We start from the raw sequence: 22,526 nt of genomic DNA, 5'->3' as shown, positions 1-22,526 counted from the left end.
ATGGAATCCTGGGCTGCATAGGGAAGAGTGTGGCCAGTAGGTCGAGGGAGGTCATTCTCCCCCTCTACTCGGCACTGGTGAGGCCACAACTGGAATACTGTGTCCAGTTTTGGGCTCCCCAGTTCAAGAGGGACAGGGAACTGCTGGAGCGAGTCCAGCGAAGGGCAACTAAGATGATTAAGGGCTTGGAGCACCTCCCTTATGAGGAAAGGCTGAGAGAGCTGGGACTCTTTAGCCTGGAGAAGAGAAGGCTGAGGGGAGACCTGATTATGGCATACAAGTATCTAAAGGGTGGGTTGAAGAAGGATGGAGCCAGGCTCTTTTCATTGGTTCCAAGTGACAGGACGAGGGGCAATGGGCACAAGTTAGAACACAGGAAGTTCCGTTCAAATACACGGAAACAGTTCTTTACGGTTCGGGTGACAGAGCACTGGAACAGGCTGCCCAGGGAGGTTGTGGAGTCCCCTTCCCTGGAGATTTTCAAGACCCGCCTGGATGCAGTCCTGAGAAATGTGCTCTAGGCAATCCTGCTTTAGCAGGAGAGTTGGACTAGATGATCTCTAGAGGTCCCTTCCAACTCTGATAATTCTGTGATTCTGTGATTCTGTGAAATACAAATCCGTACGTTCCTTTGGTCTTCAATGTTAAATAGCAGAGATCTTCAGGGTGGCAACTGTGGGTTTGGGCACCCAGGTTCTACATAAATCCCCTTTAAGCAGTAACTTTCTCTTCTAGCTCTGGATCTGGAACCCTTAGGTTCAGCCCTCGAAGTAATCAGTAAAGAAATGCCCACAACAGGCAGGTTTCACATTAACTTTTTCAAAGCATGATAATGAGGAACATAAATTTTAGTTTTCAGACAAAGACATTACCTTCATTCAGGTATTATACCCTTTTAAAAAGTTATTAACTTACACCAGCAGGAACAACTGCTACACTACAATACTTAAACTGATGGTGGCATAACAGGCAAAACTCAAGTTTATAGTTTGTGAAAATAACCTTAACACAAATAGCTGTGATTTCAATTTTTAAATAAATTAAGTACAGGGTTGGGGTTTTTTTTTATGCAAAGCAACCTCTGAAGTATTCCTATCCAAAAGATTACTTTCTCTGGGGAAAGGGGGCAGAATTTTAAAAAGTCAAGCTGACTCACTATACATTAAGTGGAAAGAAATACAAACATTAAATTTCAGAAGTTTAAAGCCCCTGAACCTTGTAATCTCAGTATTCACTAATCTCCAAATCAATAAAAAATTATCATTAATTCTTTATAGCCTAAGCTGCTAAGCCATTTAAGCAAATTCCATTTTTAATTATCTGATGTTAACAGACTTCGGAGATATAACTCAGTAACTAGAAGTTACCACTTTTCACCTAAATATATGTAGTACACTTATAGTCTTTAAATGATAAATACTATTTGAAAAATTGGCTTCAGATTGATCTCTTCACAAGCAACTGTGATCAAAACTAGACGTACTAATTACACATTCTACATTTGAGGTTCAGCTCCCGTTCTCCACCAGAAAGAAAAATGATACAATTAGGCTTTCCTGATAAGCTCTCCCCTAAACTTGGAAATGAAAATGTAAGAGCATCCAGATTTTGTTTAGTCTTACTACAAATTCAGCCAGCTGTGTATCATTTTCAGAAACAACTTCTTAGCTCCAGATGCTAAAAGTATGATGGCATGTCTTTCAGTGAAATCAGTGAAGATGATATTTTAGGATTTTTGCCACAAAGTTTGGCACAGGTATATCCAAAAAGGCTGCTTTAACTTTAGCAGGAACATGTTACATATATACAAAGCCATCATTCCAGCTTTAGCAACAGAGAAACCCAACCCAGTGCTGAAACAAGTATATGCAAGTTTTGTATTTGAATCAAATCATTACAACTTTTGTCTGAACAATCCTATCTGTGGCAGTATTTAAAATTATTATTTACTATTACATGCACTGATCAGTCTGTTTTTTTGCACAATGTGGAATCCAAACTATTTTCTCTGTAGTAGTTGAAAGCCAGAAAGAGATATTCGTTAATGTGACACATACTTAACACTGTACAAGCTGGCAGAAACCTCAGTGAAATTTCAAAACGCAGCTCTAAGACAACATATGGTTCAAGACAACACTCTCATTGCAATACGTAGTTTACTTCTCTGAATATCTTTTTTAATATTTATTTTTACCATTGTCATAAGTGTCATACAGAATACATTAAAGCAAACATTCGGAAAAAAAATGTACAAGCGTGTGCGTGGCCGATATGCATATGCCAATGCTAGTTGCATGAAAACTGACAGAACTGAGCACAAATGACAGCTCTGAGCTGATATCCACAAATAACTTAACTTGCACAGACCATTCCTTTCAACCCTGACATAATGGTTTATAAACCGGTATTTTATATATGGGCAACAGCTCATATGTTTTTCCTCAACATTTGATTCTATTTTGATTTAGATAAATCAACATTCCAGAAATTTATCAGGAAAGCTTCCATTCCATTCCCATCTGTCCTTTCCAGCCTGCTTCAAAAACACCAAATTATTCATATACACAAAAGGAAGACTAGTTAAACCGAATTAAAGATTTGACTATAAAAACAGATTTTGGTATGTGCTTGAGTGCAAAAAACCCTGTACATTTATTTAACAATTGTGTAAATCAAAAACAGTAAATGGCTTGCTTAAAGTGCGCTACAGCTAAGACTTTATAGACCAAGTTTATCCCTAAATGAATACCCAAGAAACCCCCAAAAGCTTACAATGCTAACACTAGCAGCCTTATGGACCAAGGTGCTAGTAGGCACTGTTATACTATAGTATTCACTAATTAAAAGAGTCAGACTCTGATCTCACTTACAGTTAATGCAAATTTACACTGATGTAACTGAGAGCAGAATCCCTCTCCTAGTGTACACCACCCTCAAATGATATAAAGGAGTCACAAAAACAGAAGCTCCCTTTTGTATAAATATGTCATAAATAAAATACATATAGATACAAATAACCATTACAACAGCAGCTTAATGGTCTAATATTTCAGCTCTTGCTTCTATAATACTTTGCTAAAAACACATCTTAAGTGAGCAGAGTAAATCATAACAGTGCTGCATTAGCTACTTGTGATGCTACACACCCCAGAAGCAATTTATGCACATTTTGAAGCCTTTAGATCTTTAGATCTTTAGTAGTGAAAGTAGGTAGAAATTTTTGATGCAAAAAAGAATAAATAAATAAAAATTATTAAATATCCAATGTTTGGTACAAATGCTTCATATTAAGTTACTTTTATACATTTTTTTTTAGAAAAATACACTAAATATTTCTACTTTCATTGGCTAAAAATAAGGACCGGATTATGTATATCCTTGTGTTTTTAAAGAAGGCAATGTCAATTACCGTCAAGCTGCTAGAGCAGACCCACTAGTGCCCATGCCCACAGCCCTTACAGAGGCAAAAAAGCCATCGCAGGGCTAATCACAGCTCCTGGTGGATGACCTGGTACAAATGACCAAGACGCCCATGGCACGAGTTGCATTTTCTCAAAAAAATTAAACCTTTTTGCTGAAGTTTATAACCTGCAGGTTTACTAATGTATCAGTCAGACCTTCACACATTTTAAAAAGAGCTACATTTACAAATGTGGATGCTTATCTGTTAAGCCATCGTTTGTTCAAAAAAATGCACATTCAAACTGTGAAATATTAGGAAAATACTCTTGGAAATAAACTATATAAAGATAAAATACACTTCAAAGATAGTTTTTATGTTATTCTATAAAGTGCAGAGAAATCCTTCTAAAAAGGGAAATGACTACTTCCTATAACAACAGTATAATTACAGCAGCTTTTGCATAGCCTTATTTATAGAAAATTGAATACTTTCAGTTTCTTCAGGAAGAAAGGGATGAAAGAGTCTCTTCCAGTTCAGATCCTTCCTTTGATACTGATCTATTTTCTTCAGGAATGGTTGATGATACCAGATCTCCATTGACAGCACTTCTAGAACAGTGAGCAGATCCTACAAAGATATCAGTAAGTATTTAATTTTCAACCCCCAAAAAACCTCATCCAATCTGTCAGTTACTCTATTTGCTAACTATTTCCTGTACATAAGGAATCAGAAGCATAATTACTCTGAACTTTTCCTGAAACATTTCAATCAACGTCATGCCCAAGGATGATGGATATGAAGAATGTTCAGCTAGTATAAATCAAGTAATTTTTCTTTTTTTTTTTTTTTATTTTTATACACAATGATTTTTACATTATGAAGGACAGTAATCCGTGAGGTGCACGTGAACTTTTTTTTTTTTAAAGAACTGATGCATCAATAAGCATTCAATTAGAACATTTTCTATTATTAAAATGAAACAGATGACTTACTGCAAGTTGGGTATTGTTAGGCTACCTGACAGTACAGAGAAAGGACTAAGATAACTGGAAGGTAGCAGGGGAAGCTTCTAACACAGTAAAGGAAAACAAAAAAAAAAAAAAAAACCAGAAACTGAGCTAGAATCTAGAGCTACGTAGTAAGGAACCAAAAAAGCATTAGCAGAAATACACAAGACAAAGACTCTTTTCAGCAGTCCTGAAAGAGTCAGACTGTGTAACCAACACCAGAATGTCCAGATGGTAACAACAAAAGCTTGCGTTATAGGAAGCTAGACTGATGTGCACCTACATTAGCAATGAGACACAGAATAGGACCTAACATAAGCTTATTAGCTTGGGATACATCCTGGCATACCCTATGCCAGTGGCAGGTAAGTGAGGTGAAAAAGGTGGTCACCCTGCAACATGTGAGCATCAGAGAACCAAGGGAACGGTGCAGAGGTGCGAATACTTGCTTCATGATAGAATGCAAAGCATTAGTACCTCTTTGTGATCACGTGGGCTTTCAGCAATGCACAGGCCTCAGGTTTTTTCAAACTAAGTGAGGCATTAGGCACTCCAAAAGGAAGACAAAACTAAATCAGAACTAGTCAAGTTAAAGTCTCCCAGAGAGGAGTTACAATGGAGTCAAAATTACTGCAAGATTCAAAAGGAAAAACCACAGAAGAACTGGCTACTAACTTGGTAAACCCATCTAATCAGGAGTGAGTAATATTCTGATCACGACATCATTTCATAATTTTTGGGTTGCTTTTATTTATTATTGGCAAGGTTGCACTCTTTGTTCCCTACAAAAGTCACGCAGCCACTGAAATGAACCATCTTTCCACAACGCACTGGGTGGAACTTATCCTCCCCTACTCACAGGGGTCAAAGAAAGGAGAACTTGTTTTGTGACAACAAGCAGGTGGCAAACAACAGTATTCCACAGCACTTAGCAGAACTTGATTCACATAAGATGCTATCAGTACAAACAACCCTTTTCTGGTTATGTCTCTATTTTATCTTGCCAGTAGTCTCACTGATTTCTATACAACTATTCCAGCTGTAAGAGCCTTTTCAATATGAATGAAAGCCAGCAAATGTCAGCACCATAACAAACTACACAAGTGCTTTGATTTATGATATAGGAATCTTACAACCAAAACTTCGCATAACTAAGAAAACTTTTTTTCCTTGTGCTGGTATCAGCACTAGAACAGCTGCTGTAAACAGGATAATAAATTGTACAGAAAGATACAATAGAAAACCATCCCTTTTCCAAACTTACGCTGAGAATCTTCAAGGGGAGTATCACTGTGAGATTCTGTATCCGAGTATGTTCTTCTGCGCCGCTGTGAAAATCGGTGAAGGGATGGAATCGGTTCTTTTACAGAGTGATTATTCCTACAAAAGAAATGAGATCTATTAGTAAGCAAAACCTGTAACAACCCACACAAACTTCAAATTTAAAACAATTTTGATGCTTAAACTGTATCAATTTTTTTCACTATACTAAATTAAAAATGGCCTAAAAGCCTGAAAATGGAAATAAAAATGTAATATAATCTTTGCATGCAGAAGAAAATAACTTGAGAATCTGGAACACTGACCCAAAAAGAATGTTAGCATTTCAAGCTCTATGTCTAATTTCATGAACTTGCCATAATGAGTTTCTAGCATGAAGAAATGTTTATAGTGTATTAGACACAGCAGCTGCATTATTTGTAACCAACACTGAAAATCTGCACCCTTAGTTTTCAAAATTAGACCAATTTATGCTGTTTATGTCCTGTCCCCCCCTCAAGTGAACAATTCTTCCTGATTTTAATGCTAGCTGGTTCAGGGAGGTTTTTTGAGACATAAGAAAAAAGCTCAATAAAAGAAAAAATTACCTTTCTGAATAACAAGGACCAGGGTGGCTAATGGAACGCTTCATCTAGGGAAAATATATAAATAAACAAACAATAAACCCCACCAAAACTGTCACAAGCTATAGGAACAATATGCATACCTATGTTAATTTTTACTTTATTTACAGTCTCTACAAAGAGAGAGGGCAATCTTTTTTTTTTAATTAAAAGCAACTATTCTTAGTTAAAAATCTGATTTAACTATATGAAAACAGATGGATTGCCATCAATATGAAAAGTTTTAAAGCATTCACACAGGTAATAGTTTACTACAAAAAGTGCTACTTAGTTTCTATGCAGTTCATTGTTTCTTGCTCCAAAGTCACACATAGAACCATTTAATTGCTATGACACACAGAAATAGCAAGACATATGCTATCTTGCTTAAGTGCTTCAAGCCAGAAGGCACTTATCTATTTAAGCAGGAACAAGGTTACGAAATTTTTAAGGTCAGTGTACAGCTAACATTCTAAAAAACAAAGAAACAGTTGAACTGAAGAAAAGTTACACCTCATTCATTTACGAGATACCTCATTACAGGGTCTTGACATGTACAATAAATTACTCTGGTTATGTAAAGGCTAGCAAACAAAGACTGGGATTGTAAAATTACTGATTTATATTTAGGACCGTTACTGATCATAACGGAGTCAAGATTTCAACTGTTGACATCATAGCACATAGCAATAGCATAGTCTTCTGCCATTACTCCCCCCATCCAACCAGCACTGTAACACTTAGAAAAAATAGTATTTCGAAATGTCTAAACCATTTGGACAGGTGATGGTGACACAGGAGAAACTAAGGGATCAGGGTGAGGCAGCTGGAACATTTCTGGCTTAAACTTGGCATTAGCAATCTTCACACATTCTTCAAGTGTTGAGATAAATGTGTTACATGTGGCACTAAGCAAGGAAGAGGCTTCATTCATGTTCTGAAAAAAAAATGAAAGCACAAGCATAAGCAAGAAAAAAAAATATGAAAATATGCAAATACAAGTCTACCCCACCACCACTCACACACACACACTAATTTCCCTCCTTACCACTAAGGACTCCCATTTCCCATTTTATTTAATCAAACATACACCTTCCTATGAGGTTAATTTAAGCAAACAGATGTGACAGCATTGTAATTTCTTTCTGACATCTGAATTTCTTTAGGGTATCAGCCAACAATGCCATAACATTTTTACTGCAAAGCTTGTCTCAGAGTGACCAGCTGGTATCAGAAGATCATTCTGTGAAACAAACGAATTGCAGCAGAACATGCAGACAGCTTTATTGCTCCAGTGCAAGGAGCCTGCAGGTCAGTTTCACCTTGCTGTAAATTGACAACAATTTGCTGTGCTGTGGCTAAGCATCAACCCCTGGCTTTGCCCTAAGTGGACAACAATATTGTCCACATACTTCTCAAGAGTGTAAGGAATGAAGCCATTCATAATTTCCAGTACTAACTTTCATTGAAAAGCAGAAACACTAGAATAATTTTACTTGTGCGTATTCAGAGAGACTTATCTACAACCGCAGGTTTCCAATACCTGTAACACTATCTTTCACTGATAGCAAAACAGAATACCCTTCTACACAAGGAGCTAAAGAACAGACAAACAAGATTGTTTCAACTACTCTGCCCATAACAGAGGTGCGAAACAAGACACATTATTGCACAACTCATACAGCAGCTCTTCTGGCCTTTTAACCAAATGACTCAGTAACACAATTGCTTCCTAATGCATGTTACAATTAAAGTTAAGCCACGCAGGTACTTTATGCACATATAATCACCGTTAGTATTATATATACACAAGCACTGAAAAATTGACCTTCGGTTAAATGTCCCAAAATTTGAGAGGTAAAAAAGGCATAAGATGTCAACAGAAACTTGAGGCGTATTATATAATTCTCGAAATTCTGTACCTCAATGCTGGGAGGAGAGCGAGTCTCATCATGGTGAACAAATTCTTGTATTGTATGAACTTGCTGCATTAGAAGATCACAGTAGAGACGAAGTTCGGACATTTTGGTTTTAAGAGATTCACTGGTCTCACTTATTTCTACAAAAAATAAAGGGAACATCAATTTATTGCATGCAATGTAGGTACATATTTTAATTTTTAAGCACTTTTCATTTAACTTTAAATATCAGTTTAAAAATTCACCTAAACTTTTACTTAATTTTGAGAAAAATTCAATTCTGCAATAAGTCAAGAACCGTACTTGAAGCAGACAATAGTTTGTACTTTTGGATAACTGAGGCTAATTTAATCACCATTAAGAAAGAGGCACATTACTGGGAAAGATAAAGTTGAAATCTTTCTTAGCTGAAACGTAATGCAGAAAAAAACGAGTGGATGAAATTTACGCCTGAGTGGCTGGAAATGGTTACATTAAGCCATCCAAGAAAAATTATGGAAAAAAAAACAGTAACTATAAAGAATAAAAACAGCAGAAACTAAATAGCTTCACAACAACTATAAACAGTACGTTTGTTCTGGTAATGACAGTAAGTTGCTGGTATTTCAGTTTCTTAAGATAGAAGAGGTCAATGGAGGTGAACTACTTCAAACATCAAGGGGAAATTTACCATTTGGATGACTATAAATATAAATCATGATTATTTCAAGACGGTAATACTGACTTTCTACCTCCATATTTCCACTATCATTATCTAAAAACAAGCATTTGAAAAAGTGGTAAGATTGTATATGCTCTAGTTAACACACATACCTTTTTCTTTTTTCGTTCTGGTATCTGCTAAACAGGCTTTTGCACTCCCCAGTGCTACCAGCCACCTTTGCCTTTCAGCTGCATTAACTGCTTTCATATAGAAATGCTGTTCCCCTGGGATGATTAACTCCATTCTTGTGTTGTCTGTTGCATGAACTTATGACAAAGGAGAAAAAAACAATTTTACAAAAAAAATAACCTCAACTCAGTAACAATTATTTATTAAATGCTGATCGAAGTATTTTAAAATGCTTATTACAACCCCATAGTAAGTCAGAATGTACCACTGCCAAATAACAAAAAGCCCTAAGCTCCTCAACCCTTTTCCCCAGCATGCCTTCAAGTCAACAGGTAGGAACACAAGACACCGAACAGTGGCCAGATTCAAGTACTATGGGGTTCCCTTTCTGCATTAACAAGATACTGCATATGAATCTGTAGTAACTGTTGTATTCCAAACCAAATCTAAACATGGCAAACTGAAGGGTTTTGTTGCAAGGACATGTATTTACAGAAGACTAGGCTAAAAACTGAAATAATCTCCCTTCTAGATGAAATCTGGTTTCAGGTCACAGCATCCTAGAACCAGGAATGGAGGTGGACTTTGTTTACAGTCTATTATATTCAATATTACATCTTTAACTGAATACTCTGCTGAGTTTCATGTAATCAACCACAGTTCCTCCAGACCCACTCTGCACTAGCAATGGATGCAGGAGACTACATCAAATCCAGACTTCAACTATTATCTTTCCTTCACCAAAACAACAAGGTGACAAGAAAACAAACAACTGGAATTGGCAAAAAAATGGGGTCTTCCACTTTACATCACTGATTTAATCTACACCAAGGAAACAGTAACAAATAGGAGTTACCACACGAAAAACACTTGGTGGCCCATCTAAAATAAGAAGCCCCACATTTTAATATACAAGTACCTGCATCACAAGCCCAGTCATCTGCAGGTATCTGGAAAGAGGCCAAGAGTTGACAGCAAGGGAGAGTTAAGACAATGCCTTGCTATTAGTCAAGGAGGTTGACCTACAACTAAACCTACACTAAAGGCTAAACTCAGAGTCTGACACAAACAGTTCACTTACTAACTCTAATACATCCAGCTATGCACGTGGGCAGCTGCTAACAGGGACAAAAGTAAAAATTACTCAGGAAAACAAAAGACTAAACATCTCTGGTTTATAAGAATCTCCCCTTTTGGGTCACTGCTGCTGCTCTTCTGAAAAAACAGCATTTATGAATCAGTCTCTTACCCCTGGTCATAAGGGGAATAAGTGGTAGAACTAAATAACTGGCAAAGGTAACTTCAAGCATAAGCCAGTTATTAAAACAAAAAGGAATGCATGGTGGGTCCTAAATGTCAAAACAGAGCTCTAACTGTCAAAAGCATTTTTCTTCGTCACCATTTCACGATCCACATTCACTATTTTCTGTGAACTATGAAGCAGTCACATCGGAGTATACAGAAACAAAAACAAGAGGAGGAAAAGCTTGTGATGCAAAATGTATGTTGGGTGACCTTTTCTATTTCCCTGGCAGCTAAAATTTCCTCAAGCAGAAATCTATTAACTCTTACCTTTTATTTCACACACAGACATCTTTATACTTCCTTTGCTGCCTTTGCAAACATCATCCTGTGAATCATAGTATGACAATATCCCATTGTCTAAAACAAACCACCGAGGCTGCCAACCTATCAAGATCAAAAACATAGAAAGGAAACTTTAGTCTAATTATTAAATTGCAAATCAAATTCAGCTCTTTCGCTGTTAAAACTTTTATTAAAAATACAAACATTAAACTACTCATGTAACACACCAGGAAATAAACAATCCACACAGTCTGAAGACCAGAGCCACTCTAGAACCAAACTAGTATTATATGGATATTTCACTCCTGTTCTTTTTGGATTCAAGATCAGCAGTATTTCAGTTTTTACTATATTCCATTCTATAGCAAAATTAAAGTTTAATTTAGCCACCAAGGAATCCTATTTTGAAGGTTGATAAATTACAAACCTCTGAAGAACCATTCTCATTCAAGTGTATTTTTCAGGTAGACTTTCCTAAGATTGTAGGATGTTATTTGTAAGACACAAATAAATTACTGATGTCACAGACTGCTATGCTATGGTCTCCTTTGCCTATTGTATTTCAGTGAAAACTTCTATATTTCACCCTTAACTCTTGACATACCATTTTCTTTGAAAGTAGCCCAGCTCCACCGCTCAACAACAATTTAACGTCAGGCATTGTGCAGGGAACTGAAACATGGCTTATACTCCTAGGTCAACCTGTGAGGACAGCATACACCAGCTCCTCTACCCAAGGTTATCACCAGCTTTGCATTAGCAAAATTACATTATGATCTCCAACTTCACTACATCTACAAAACAGAGAAGTTTATGCATCGACACAAATACCTGTGAGAACTCTATGCAGTGCTACACCACATAGTAAATTATTGTTATGGGCCCTCTTGGATTAAAGTATATTAGCATTCCTTTTTTTTTTTCTCACCTTTTTTTTTTTTTCTTTTAACAGCTATTTCATAACAGTCAGCACTCATTGGAATAGGTGTCCTAATTTCTAATATCACTAAATGCAAACCATTTTGCCGAATATATCACCTTTGTTTCTAAAAATAACATAGAACTAAAATATTCTAGCAGAGCATAACAATTACACTGGCCCATTACGGTCTGGGTCAGCTGTACAATAAGCAGATTACCCCTCTATTTTACAACTCGACACCAAACATTAACTTCCTGCTTGGTGTAGGGTTTGGAATGGCAATAACTGCACGGCCAAGAACTCAACGTATTTGGTGGTATGATGGTGTGATTCATAGTGCTTACCAATTGCCATTACAACAAAGCAAGCTGCAGCCATCCAGCAGCATGTATTATGACACAGGAGGTGTTATCAGGTACCACACTCTTGAAAATCAGCTAAAGGCTTCATACTCCTCACACAAAGTCATTACAAGTTTCAAGAGTAATTCATCAAGTGCAAGACCAGGCCCCATTACATCACGTTACTATTCCATGATAAGGAAACAATAACATGTAACTATTTTTTTAATTTATTAGCTATAATGGAAAGTATCTGTGTCTTTCAAATTGTAGAGTGGTAACTAATAAGCAGATCCACACTCAGATATAAAAACAGAAAGAAAAAAAGTACAAACATTGAGGGATACCAGCTCCCACAGGAAATAATTCAAATTGTATGTGTACATCAAGTACTCAAATAATAAAATCTCATAAAGTGACTATACTGAAGACTCTGTCCTGTAATTATTTTTTTTTTCCTGCTACACTGTGTTGCAAAACAATGACTCTGCGCTGCCCTCATCTCCTAAGTGCATGCACAGGTGGCAAGTCAATGCCTGACCCTACAGTCCAATTCTGATAAGACGGGACCCAACATGGATGATTATTTCAGCCTCACATTACGCTGGTATTGCAAAAAACAGACGCAAAGGATTTAAAAGACTCCAAGTGCCTCACAGAGCCAAGCTAAAGAACAAGAACACCTCTTCTGATTTGAAGTTGGGCAAACAGCATCCTATGACAAAATATTTAACAAATTTGTACTTCTCAAATTCTTAGATGCATACATATTATTTGAGGGGAAAAAATAAGGCTATGTTTCTGGTTTGCTTTCAATGAAGGAGGAAACTAAATGGTTTCCACAATGCTTCAGCAACAATAACAAGCTCCTTTGCTGCTTAGCTTCTACTGTTAATGACAACAAGTACTACAGCCTATTTCTGGTGACTAAACAGCAGAGTAAAAAGAAAGTTGGTAATAATATTTAAAAATTTCACTAATATGATTAATTTTTTTTTTTTAAATCTGCTGCCCTCCTGTATTCCCAAAATTGCAGGGAATTCCTGACACACTGTAATTTTGAAATGCAGGAGCAGATGCTCTCAGTTGGCCAGCACACATGCAAGGAAGGGTTCTGCAGTTTGCTATTTTAGAGGGCTACTGACTTTTAGAAGTTAGCTGCGTACTGATATAACCATCTATTGTGGGTACAGCATTCACAATTACTGTTGAATATTTACTTACTAAATAACAGACTTCAAATGGAAAGTTTATATCAAACACTACAAGGGCTCATTACCTGTGACCTTTTACCTTTTGCTAAAGTAACATTTCTGGTCATGTAAGTGAAAGTGACAATGTCCATCCTATTTTGAAAAGAAACTTGCATTCATTATTTCTTTCAGAACCACAGTTTTTCCTATATGTGTTTTCTTCACATTTATTCTGAAGAAGTGACAAAAGTATCTTATCAAATATCTACTTAATTACAGTACAGCTGTTCTCTTTCACCGGAAGGCCAGTATACATGAACATATATTTGCTCTGAAAAATGCAAGAAAAATGCAATGTACACTTTAATTCGCAGCAAGTGCGCACCATCCTTGCAATGTGCCCCCTGTTTTATGAACCCTCAGAATTGAGTTTCACACCGCTCCACATTCAAAACCAGAACATGCTGAAGCAGAACAGCACAGGTGAAGTCCCGAAGAACAAGAGGGCAAAAAAGATCTTGTCAAAGCAGTCAAACACAAAGCCCGATTAAGCACGGTATATGATCCAATGTTGATCTGCTCAGGAGGGACAATTAGTCCTATTACAGTGTCAGAAGAGAAATCTGTTTCACCTTGACAGTACCCTGGATCCACTGGTACCTCCAGAGGGAGGTGGTATCTCCATTACAACAGAGGATGAGGCAAACAAAACCATAGCTTTGATGGCAAATACAGGTATTTGGTGCATTTCTGTCCTGTCAAACCAGGACAAGCACTTCTAAAAATACATTTCCTGAATACTTCACCCAGAACTAGAAGTTTTTTTATAAGTTTTACAGGTTAGGATACAGGAGCACAGGCTCAGAAAAATTACCATCCAAAAGCAAACTGAAAGAAAATTCAAACTTTTACATTCAGCGCCGCAGACGCAAAGATGTCATCTTCAATGACTCCTCCCCTACAACCGAGGAAACCTTGCACGTTTGCAGGCTACAAATTAAAGCTATTTCTGAGAGAAAACAGAGATGATGGGGGGGGGGGGCGGGGAATCCCTCAGCTGCGCCGTTAGAACAAAACGCTTCAGACGGCCTTTACCTGCAGCCTGTCCCGTTACGAGTCCCTGACGAAGCGGGCAAGGCGCTATCCAGGTCTCCAGAGGCACCTGACCACCCGGCTCCCGGCGGAAGGCCACCGGGTCCGGGCACCTCTTGGCTGTGGGGGCGCCGGGGCCGCGCTGGGTGCCCAGCGCCGCAGGGCTGCGAGGGAAGGGCGAAGGGGCTTGGCGGGGCGGAGAGGCCGCCACCACACGCCACACACACACACACACGGAAGCGGGCGGGGAACGCCGGCCATCGCCGCCACTCTACGGCCCAGCGCCCGGAGCCGGCTGCGGGCGGGCGGGCGGGCGGCCGTCTCAGGGGCGCCGACAGCCTCCGCCGCCCGCGGCGGAGAGCGGAGCGATGCTGGGCCGCTCCCCAGCGGCTCAGCTCTAAACACAAACGGCGAACAATCCCTCAGCCAGCCCGTTAAAAACGGCTCCCGGCCACCCGCAGGCAGCGCCTCACGGCCGAGGCCAAGCCCCCGCCCCACTCCAGCTCCGTGCCGCAGGCCCCGGCCGCCCCAGCCCCAACCGCCCGCCCCGCAGGCCCCGGTCCCCGCCGCCTACCCGCCAGGTAGTTGGTCCACTTGTACAGGACCCCCTCCATCGCTTACAGCCCGACGCCGGGCCGCATCCTTCTCCTTCCTTCTCCTTCTCCTTCGCCGCGGGGAAAGCGCTGCCGCGGAGATGAGCGCTCACCTCCCGTCCGCGCCGCTACTACACCCTGCTCCCGCGGAGGCGGAGCCGTTCAGCTCCGGCACGGCGGCAGCGGGCCGCGGCGGCGCCACCCGCCCCGCGGGGCGCTCCGCATCTCCCATGCGCGCCCGGCCGCGCCTCCCCCCCGCCCCGCCCCGACACCCCCGTAGTTGTCTCCTGACGTCCCGTTCACTTCCTGAGCGAAGGGGGCCGGCCCGCAGAACCGCCCGCCCCGCCGCTGGCCTGGGGCCGGGCCCGTCCCCGCGTTCCGGGGAGGTTTGAGGCAGCGCAGCAGCGCAGGCTCAACCCCTTCGTCGAGCGCGGGGACAGTGCCACGCCGGCGGCCTCCTGGTGAGCGACATGGGCCGCGGGTTGACCCTGCTCCTCCTGCCGCTGGCCCTGCTGGCAGCCCGGGCGCAGGCCGAAGGCGGCACGGCGGCGGAGGCGGAGGTTAAAATAGAAGTGCTGCACCTCCCCGAGGTGTGCAGCCCCAAGAGCAAGAAGGGGGATCTGCTGAACGCGCACTACGACGGCTTCCTGGCCAGCGACGGATCCAAATTTTACTGCAGGTGGGCCCCCAGGGCGGCGGGAAGGGTGGGAGGGAAGGTGAGGCCTAGCCCGGCGGTGGACGTGGCACAGCCCGGCCGCCCTCAGGAGCAGCGGGGGCCGCTTACCCGGCTGAGGGGGCCCTGCGGGCACAGCTGGGCTCTCCCAGCGAGGACACGGCTTGGGGTCCACGCTAACCCTGTAGGATTTACCTAGGGTACAAGAGGGGACCGGCACTGAGGTAAGCTGGAAACCAAAGACGTGCATGGGGCTGGCGGCCGTCGCACCAGCCAAAGGGACCGACTTGAGGGGGTGGCTGAGAGGCTGCAGCCCCACACCTCGCATGGAGAACCCCTTTGGCAGGGAAAAAAACAAAACAAAACAAAACCCAAAACCAAAAAGCCCACCATGTTCTGCGCTGTAATCTGTGCAGAAAAAAACTCGGGTTTGGAGGTTGAGCGCCTGGTAGGGACGCAGACTATTTTAGACAGCAGCTTAAGTATAGCGTTGCACTTCTACATAGTTGGCATCGTGCGGGGCAGCCGCGTTACGGTAGCGGTTTGCTGTCTTTATGCCCCTTCCCTGTCGCTACTTCTCTCCTCGATTTGTGCTGCCTTCATCTCTGGCGCAGTGTTAGCATTTAGGCTTTTGCTTTTTCATTTTGTCCCATCCATCTACTTTCAGGCTGTTTCAGCTTGGTTTAGCTTGCTTTGCACAGAAACCATTGTGCAAAAGCTTTATTTTTACAGTGCCTTGCTTTTAATGGCGGTGCATCCTACTCGTGAGGCAGAACTCAACCTGTGCAGAACCGTGGAGGAGAGTCTTTTCTTTCCTTGAGGTACCTGGCTCATTCCTTACCTATATTTGGACAAATCAGGCAGTAGCCTAGCTTATTACAAAATATTGACTCATTCCTTCCACTTGTATCATTTAAGAAAAAAATCAATATAGGATAATTCTATGTTTAACAGTACCATTTTACTTGCATTTTTTTGTGTGTTGAAGCGTTGCTGTCTGACTTTTGAGCTATGTGCTGCTCAGTCGCCATTCAGTGTAGCTTCCATCCTGGGGACGCCTCATATGACCAGAAGCTGGCTCAAGCACTGAATATGTAAACTGAACAGAGTGGTGGGTGAGCACACAGTACTGTAGCCAAGATTGCTGGGCTCCCCCAACACACCCGTGCATGCTCCATCTCATCCCATCCTACAGTGATGTGAACTGCTGAAGACACTTTCGCTTCTGAGCAGTGAATCGCTCCCAGCGCTCTTCCTCTTGCAGACTTCCTGCAGCGGCAGCTTGTTTCTGGCATGCGGTATATATGATCAGGAAGATTGGGTGTTTTTGTAAGAAGTTAGTTTTTTTACTTGATTTTTGATTTCAAAAGGAGGTTGCCCCTCGCATGTCTCAAGATTTGACTTTAACTATAAATATAGCAGAAAAACAGTGTTAATACTTTATATTTATATTCATGCACACTGAACATTCTTGTGTTCTGATAATTTAACATACATTTTTACTGACTGCTAATTTAAAGCTATTTTTATATATAAAAAAATAAAATACTACATTCACTGTTATCCTCTCACAATTATTTTTAATAGTCGGACGCAAAATGAAGGTCATCCAAAGTGGTTCGTTCTGGGTGTTGGACAAGTCATAAAAGGGTTAGATATTGCTATGATGAATATGTGTCCTGGAGAAAAACGAAAAGTGATCATTCCTCCGTCATTAGCATATGGACAGCAAGGATACGGTAACAAAGAAGTTTTAATAATAAACTTTGTCTTTTCTCTGTTTTACCCTTTCAAACGTACAGTATTGTAAAAGACTGTAAGAATTGGTGCTCCTATTATTTTTGGAGGCACTGAAGGTGACGACTGCAGCTGTGCAGCCTAATCCTGCTCATTCCTGCGCAGTTAAAGTAGTCCTCATCGCAGACCCACACCCAGGCCTCGCAGCTTGCGTTAGAATTCAGTACATGGCACCCAATGTGTTTTTCCAAATATTGCCGTAATACGAAAAATAGAAAGCAAAAGGAAGATCTTCATGATTGATATCAGTATTTTTTTGTCTTAATCTATTATATTCTGTTCATGTTTAGTTTCTGTTATTTGACTTCTACCTGCTTAGCCGTTTAATGACATTCTGTGTCTTCTGAGCAAAATGGAATGTAATCTGGTGCGTGCCACAGAATTTATCTAAGTGGAAATAATTTGTTTAAAATACTGCTTACATTCTGGATAGTTAATGGATGATATCATCACATTACATAATAATTGCAACAGTACAATGCATGAAATCTGATTTGAAGTTATGATGCTTAAGTGTGCAGTCTACCTTAAAAAAAAAGAAAGTTCAAGTCAGTTTTATGCAGTGTTTCAGCACTCGTAATTGTAGATAACTTAAATTCAGCTCTGACTTGGGTGTAGTAGTTTCTGTGAAAACGTAGCTCCTGCTTTATAATAATCATTTGGTAGTGATATTATGTCAGAATTCCATGTAGCAGTTTTGTCTTTCATACAATTCCATTGTAGCCAGTGAAGTTTACTAGGAATAAAGTTTCCCCCTTGAGCGTAATGTTTAATAAGTAAGTCTCATAACAACAAGGAAGAACACTGGCACAAATAAAAGTATGTTCTCTAACTCTAACACTAGTGTTAACTGTTTGTTCTAGGTAGCACTTCAAGACAGTATTCTTTTCCTGCAGCATACCTGTCCTCTGTCTCAGCGCATTCCTGCATGCTGGGGAAGATGCCTGCCTAATCTTGAGTTAGAAAAGATGCATGTGGCTTTCTAAATCTTTAGATATCTTTCCTTTGTCGGTATGTATATTTGTAAACTACTGGCACTGAATTCTAGTATTGTATCTTTCTTTTGTAAGTAGTATATAAACTGTGATTTATATTCAGATGTATTTAAAACTTTTACATTTTTAAAGCTCATAAGATTAAGATCTTTTGAACTCTGAAACCTGTCATTTTTACTATGGATATTTTAGATGAGTAGTGTGAGTAACAGTTTTGTTTACCTCCTGTCTATAAACAAAGTAGATTTTTTTTGTTTTCTTCAGTTTAGGAAGCATGGGCAAAAGCTCAAAATTCTGTCAAAATTCTGAGGTTACAATGTCATGCTCACTGGCTTTGGCTATGAATAGAAGCAGCTTGCATGTTTACATTTTAATTTTACACTGCATGATTTCTTGATGCTTTTTTGGCACTACTTTTAGACCTCATTTGTTTGTTACTGTCTCTCTTCAGTTCCCTTTTTTTGCCAGATGCATGATACATTGACCTGTGTTGATAGGCAGTAGTGGTTTTACATCAGATATGAGAAAATGCTTTGACACAGGAATAATGAAGTCTAACGTTCTTTTTTTTCTTCAGAGACCAGACAAAATATTCCAGTAGTTTGGGGGGTTTGAGGGATTTTTTTTGTGTGAATCAGATGACTTGCATTCTATTACTTCTTTCTAACAAGATGTATATTTTAAACACTATTTTACATCAAGTCCTTTAACCATAGGTATAATTCATAGTAAGTTGGTAAAACCTGATGTTGCCTTTTTGTTTCTTCAGACAGAAAATATGTACAAGAATTGGTCTGTTACTGTAATCTTTTAAATCAGATTGCAGATATTTAACAAAGGCATATGTCTTATAATCAGTCTCAGAATAAGCCCCATCACATGACAATATGTGAAAGAGTAAGAACTTTAGAAATACTTGTTTTTCATGATAACACAAACCCTCCCCTTAATTTTTAAAGTACCTGAATTGATATAAGCAATATAATTTTGTTTCAGGGAAGTGTATTGTTTGCAAATCGCTCTCAAAATCATTTATCTAACACAATCTGAACAATCTTCCTGTCTAGCTGTATAATATTTAAATTCAGAGTTTAATCTGAATATTAACGCAGCCTTTTGTGATAAAAAAAGATGCTTTACATTTGAATTTATCATATATGTGATCTATGACCATAATGTCTGATTTCTTAAATGCTTTTTTTTTCCCTTCTATTCATAGCACAGGGCAAGATTCCACCCAATGCAACGTTGATCTTTGAGATCGAACTTTATGCAGTAAATAAGGGACCTCGCAGTGTTGAAGCATTTAATCAAATAGACAAGGACAGTGACAAGAAACTCTCTGAACTTGAGGTAATATGATGTAACTAATTTGGAATAAGTAATTTATAAAACTATAGGTACAGTTGTATCAGTGTTATCTTTACACAAGCTGTCTCTGCTGCAGTTCATCGTGTAAAGCTTCTATATGCTTACACAAACTACACTGTGCAACGTTGAAATTTGCTTTGATTAATACATTAGTATGTCTCAGACTTGCTGGGAAACAAACTTTAGACATGTCTGCACTGGAGTCAGAGTAACTTACATAAGTACCCCAAGTGTCCTTGAAGATTGCTGTTGAGTGCCGGCGTAAAAGCCACAATGGTCAAGCTTTTTTCTTTTCTTCTAGATAAGTCAGTATTTGAAAGAAGAATTTGCAAGAGATGGCAAAAAACGTCATCCCTCAGTTCATGATGAAATTTTAGCGGATATATTTAAGAAGAATGACCACGATGGAGATGGTTTCATATCAGCAAAGGAGTACAATGTCTACCAGCATGATGAACTATAAGTACTTAAAAAATCTTTGGCTGTTTTCTGGACACTGAATTTTAAATAATACTTTGTCACAGAATTTTTGTGTTTTTTTTTATAGTGGCATCTTTTTATATCTGTTAAGGTGACTGTAAAAAAATCTTATTTTTATCATTCAACTAACAAAATGTGTTGGATCTTTCAAAAGAAAAAAATAAAATTCGAAAACCCCATGATCTATTATTAGTGGTTCCTGCATCATGTCCTAATCTACAGTATTGCTCAGTAGTCTTTCTCTTTGTGTAAAATACTGATGAAAATAATTATTTTTGTCCTATCAAGCACAGAAAAATGCTTCCAGTACCCACTGACACAGATAAAACATAGCTTTTCAATCCTCTGTAAAGTAAAAGGGGAAAATATAATCCCAGGAAGGTAACTCGATGAAACCTCTGCAGGCTCCTAGGCTAGCTTTTTGAGGAATTGCTGATTGTAGCAAATTTAACTACAAAAGGCCTTAAAATAAAGGAACACTGGCCATGGAATCTCAAAATAAAAACACAAGTGTTTTTAAAGCAACTTAAAATAACCTCTTTGATGTAATATTAACGTGAATAATTTGGTGTTCATGAAAAGGCAGTATTTTAAGTGAATTTGTAAACTTTGACTTGGGGCATCTACAACTTCTCTGGGCAACCTCTTCCAGTGCCTTACCACCCTCAAAGTGAAAAATTTCTTCCTAATATCCATTCTAAATCTTCCCTCTTTCAGTTTGAAGCCATTCCCCCTCGTCCTATCGCTACATGCCCTTGTAAAAATTCCCTCTCCAGCTTTCTTGCAGGTGCCCTTCAGATACTGGAAAGCTGCTATAAGGTTTCCCCAGAGTCTTTTCTCCAGGCTGAACAACCCCAACTCTTCCAGCCTGTCTTCATAGGAGAGGTGCTCCAGCCCTCTGATCATCTTTGTGGCCCTCCTCTGGACCCGCTCCAACGGGTCCGGGCCCTTCTTATGTTGACGGCTCCAGAGCTGGACACAATATTTCAGGTGTGGTCTCATGAGAGCAGAGTAGAGGGGCAGAATCACCTCCCTTGACCTGCTGGCCATGCTTCTTTTGATACAGCCCAGGATACAGTTGGCCACCTGGGCTGTGAGCGCACACTGCTGGCTCACATTGAGCTTCTCATCAACCAACACACCCAAGTTCTTCTCCTCAGGGCTGCCCTCAAGCCATTCTCTGCCCAGCCTGTATTTGTGCATGGGATTGCTCTGACCCGTGTGCAGGGTCTTGCACTTGGCCTTGTTGAACTTCATGAGGTTTGCACAGACACACCTCTCAAGCCTGTCCAGCTCCCTTTGGATGGTATCCTTTCCCTCCAGCATGTCGACCGTTCCACACAGCCTGGTGTCGTCAGCAAACTTGCTGATGGTGCACTCAATCCCAACATCCATGTCACCAACAAAGATGTTAAATTACTAAATTAGCCAGTTTATATAGCAGCACCAAGTTAAAAATCTACACTATCATGATTTACTTTACTTGGGTGAGGTGGAAGATGATGGGAGATACTGTATATAAACATCAGTAATTATTTGGGCATCATTCTGGTTTTCCTCACTTTGGAAAAATGCAAAGAAGTAGCAATAGTTAATAGACAGTACTTCAGGCTCGTTAACTGTTCTGCTTATGCAGATGTCATTATAATACTTGTGTAATGTATTTTTCTCGTGTGAAAAGCAATAGCTGTATTTTATTTCAATACGTAACAATCAGATGTACACAGTGAAAGTGGCAGCACAATTAAAAAAGCTTCCATACCTGGATTAGCCTTAAAATCATTCTAAAAGGTAGAAAAACATTTTTTAAATGTCTTCCCAGTTTAAAATAGCACGGGGAAAGCTTCAACAGTACACTAGCCAGTCTCAGTACTGGACACTATTCTGTAGTGCCCTCTGGTGTTCATATTCTCGACAGACTCAATTTTCTGCTGTTGAGATACACGGGTTAAAGACCTTCCCCCGAAGTCCTGTTGGAAGGATGTAGTTCTGTTATTTCTGTAAACTTCCCAAACATTTTCTGCTTAGCAATTTTTTTCTGAACACAAAACAGAAAGTCAAGAGCAGCTGTGACCTAAAATCCGAATGCAGAAGGTGGATTGGCTGGTACTTTTTAGTAATCTAAACAAACTGGTGACATATGGTAATGGCATCCCAATACGAAATGCCTATCCCTAGTTTTAGTTGTTTCCTTTTGTAAATGAAACATTAGACTGAGCTAAGTTTTAGCATGTTTTTTAATCTGATACTTCAATTAAACATTCATGAGAGCACTAAATTATTAACAAATATTCTAATTTTACCATCATATGCCAGTGTAGATAAAGGCAACATATTGGGGTTTAACACCAAGTTTGTGAAAACAAAGTAAGTTCTAGCATATATTTTGACATTATGAAAATTCAGTTTAAAAGTACGTTTTTCATTATCAGGATAAT

The 22,526-nt window shown here is 39.7% G+C and overlaps 2 protein-coding genes across 3 annotated transcripts; one reads left to right on the top strand and one right to left on the bottom strand.

Moving 5' to 3' along the window:
* Nucleotides 1-1,986: 1,986 nt before the first annotated feature.
* Nucleotides 1,987-15,025, bottom strand: PLEKHA3 (pleckstrin homology domain containing A3). Of its 2 annotated transcripts, none has more exons than XM_082483557.1 (8): nt 14,754-15,025; nt 10,617-10,733; nt 9,026-9,181; nt 8,216-8,352; nt 7,066-7,230; nt 6,279-6,322; nt 5,675-5,790; nt 1,987-4,030 (listed from the first exon to the last, which is right to left on the bottom strand). In XM_082483557.1, exons 1-8 carry the CDS (start codon nt 14,791-14,793, stop codon nt 3,903-3,905), a joined length of 903 nt encoding a protein of 300 aa, XP_082339683.1. In that variant the 5' UTR covers nt 14,794-15,025; the 3' UTR covers nt 1,987-3,902. The 2 variants fall into 2 exon arrangements, with proteins under 2 accessions (XP_082339683.1, XP_082339684.1); XM_082483558.1 differs by having other exon boundaries at nt 1,987-4,011.
* A 113-nt stretch (nt 15,026-15,138) lies between these two features.
* FKBP7 (FKBP prolyl isomerase 7) lies at nt 15,139-20,265 on the top strand. The gene is made up of 4 exons (XM_082484557.1): nt 15,139-15,451; nt 17,033-17,184; nt 19,457-19,590; nt 19,910-20,265. Exons 1-4 carry the CDS (start codon nt 15,243-15,245, stop codon nt 20,069-20,071), a joined length of 657 nt encoding a protein of 218 aa, XP_082340683.1. The 5' UTR covers nt 15,139-15,242; the 3' UTR covers nt 20,072-20,265.
* The last annotated feature ends 2,261 nt before the right edge of the window (nt 20,266-22,526 follow it).

Source organism: Vanellus vanellus (assembly GCF_965231255.1).
Source record: "Vanellus vanellus genome assembly, chromosome: 5".
Taxonomy (NCBI): Eukaryota; Metazoa; Chordata; class Aves; order Charadriiformes; family Charadriidae; genus Vanellus; species Vanellus vanellus.
This window is presented reverse-complemented; position numbering and strand designations above follow the sequence as displayed.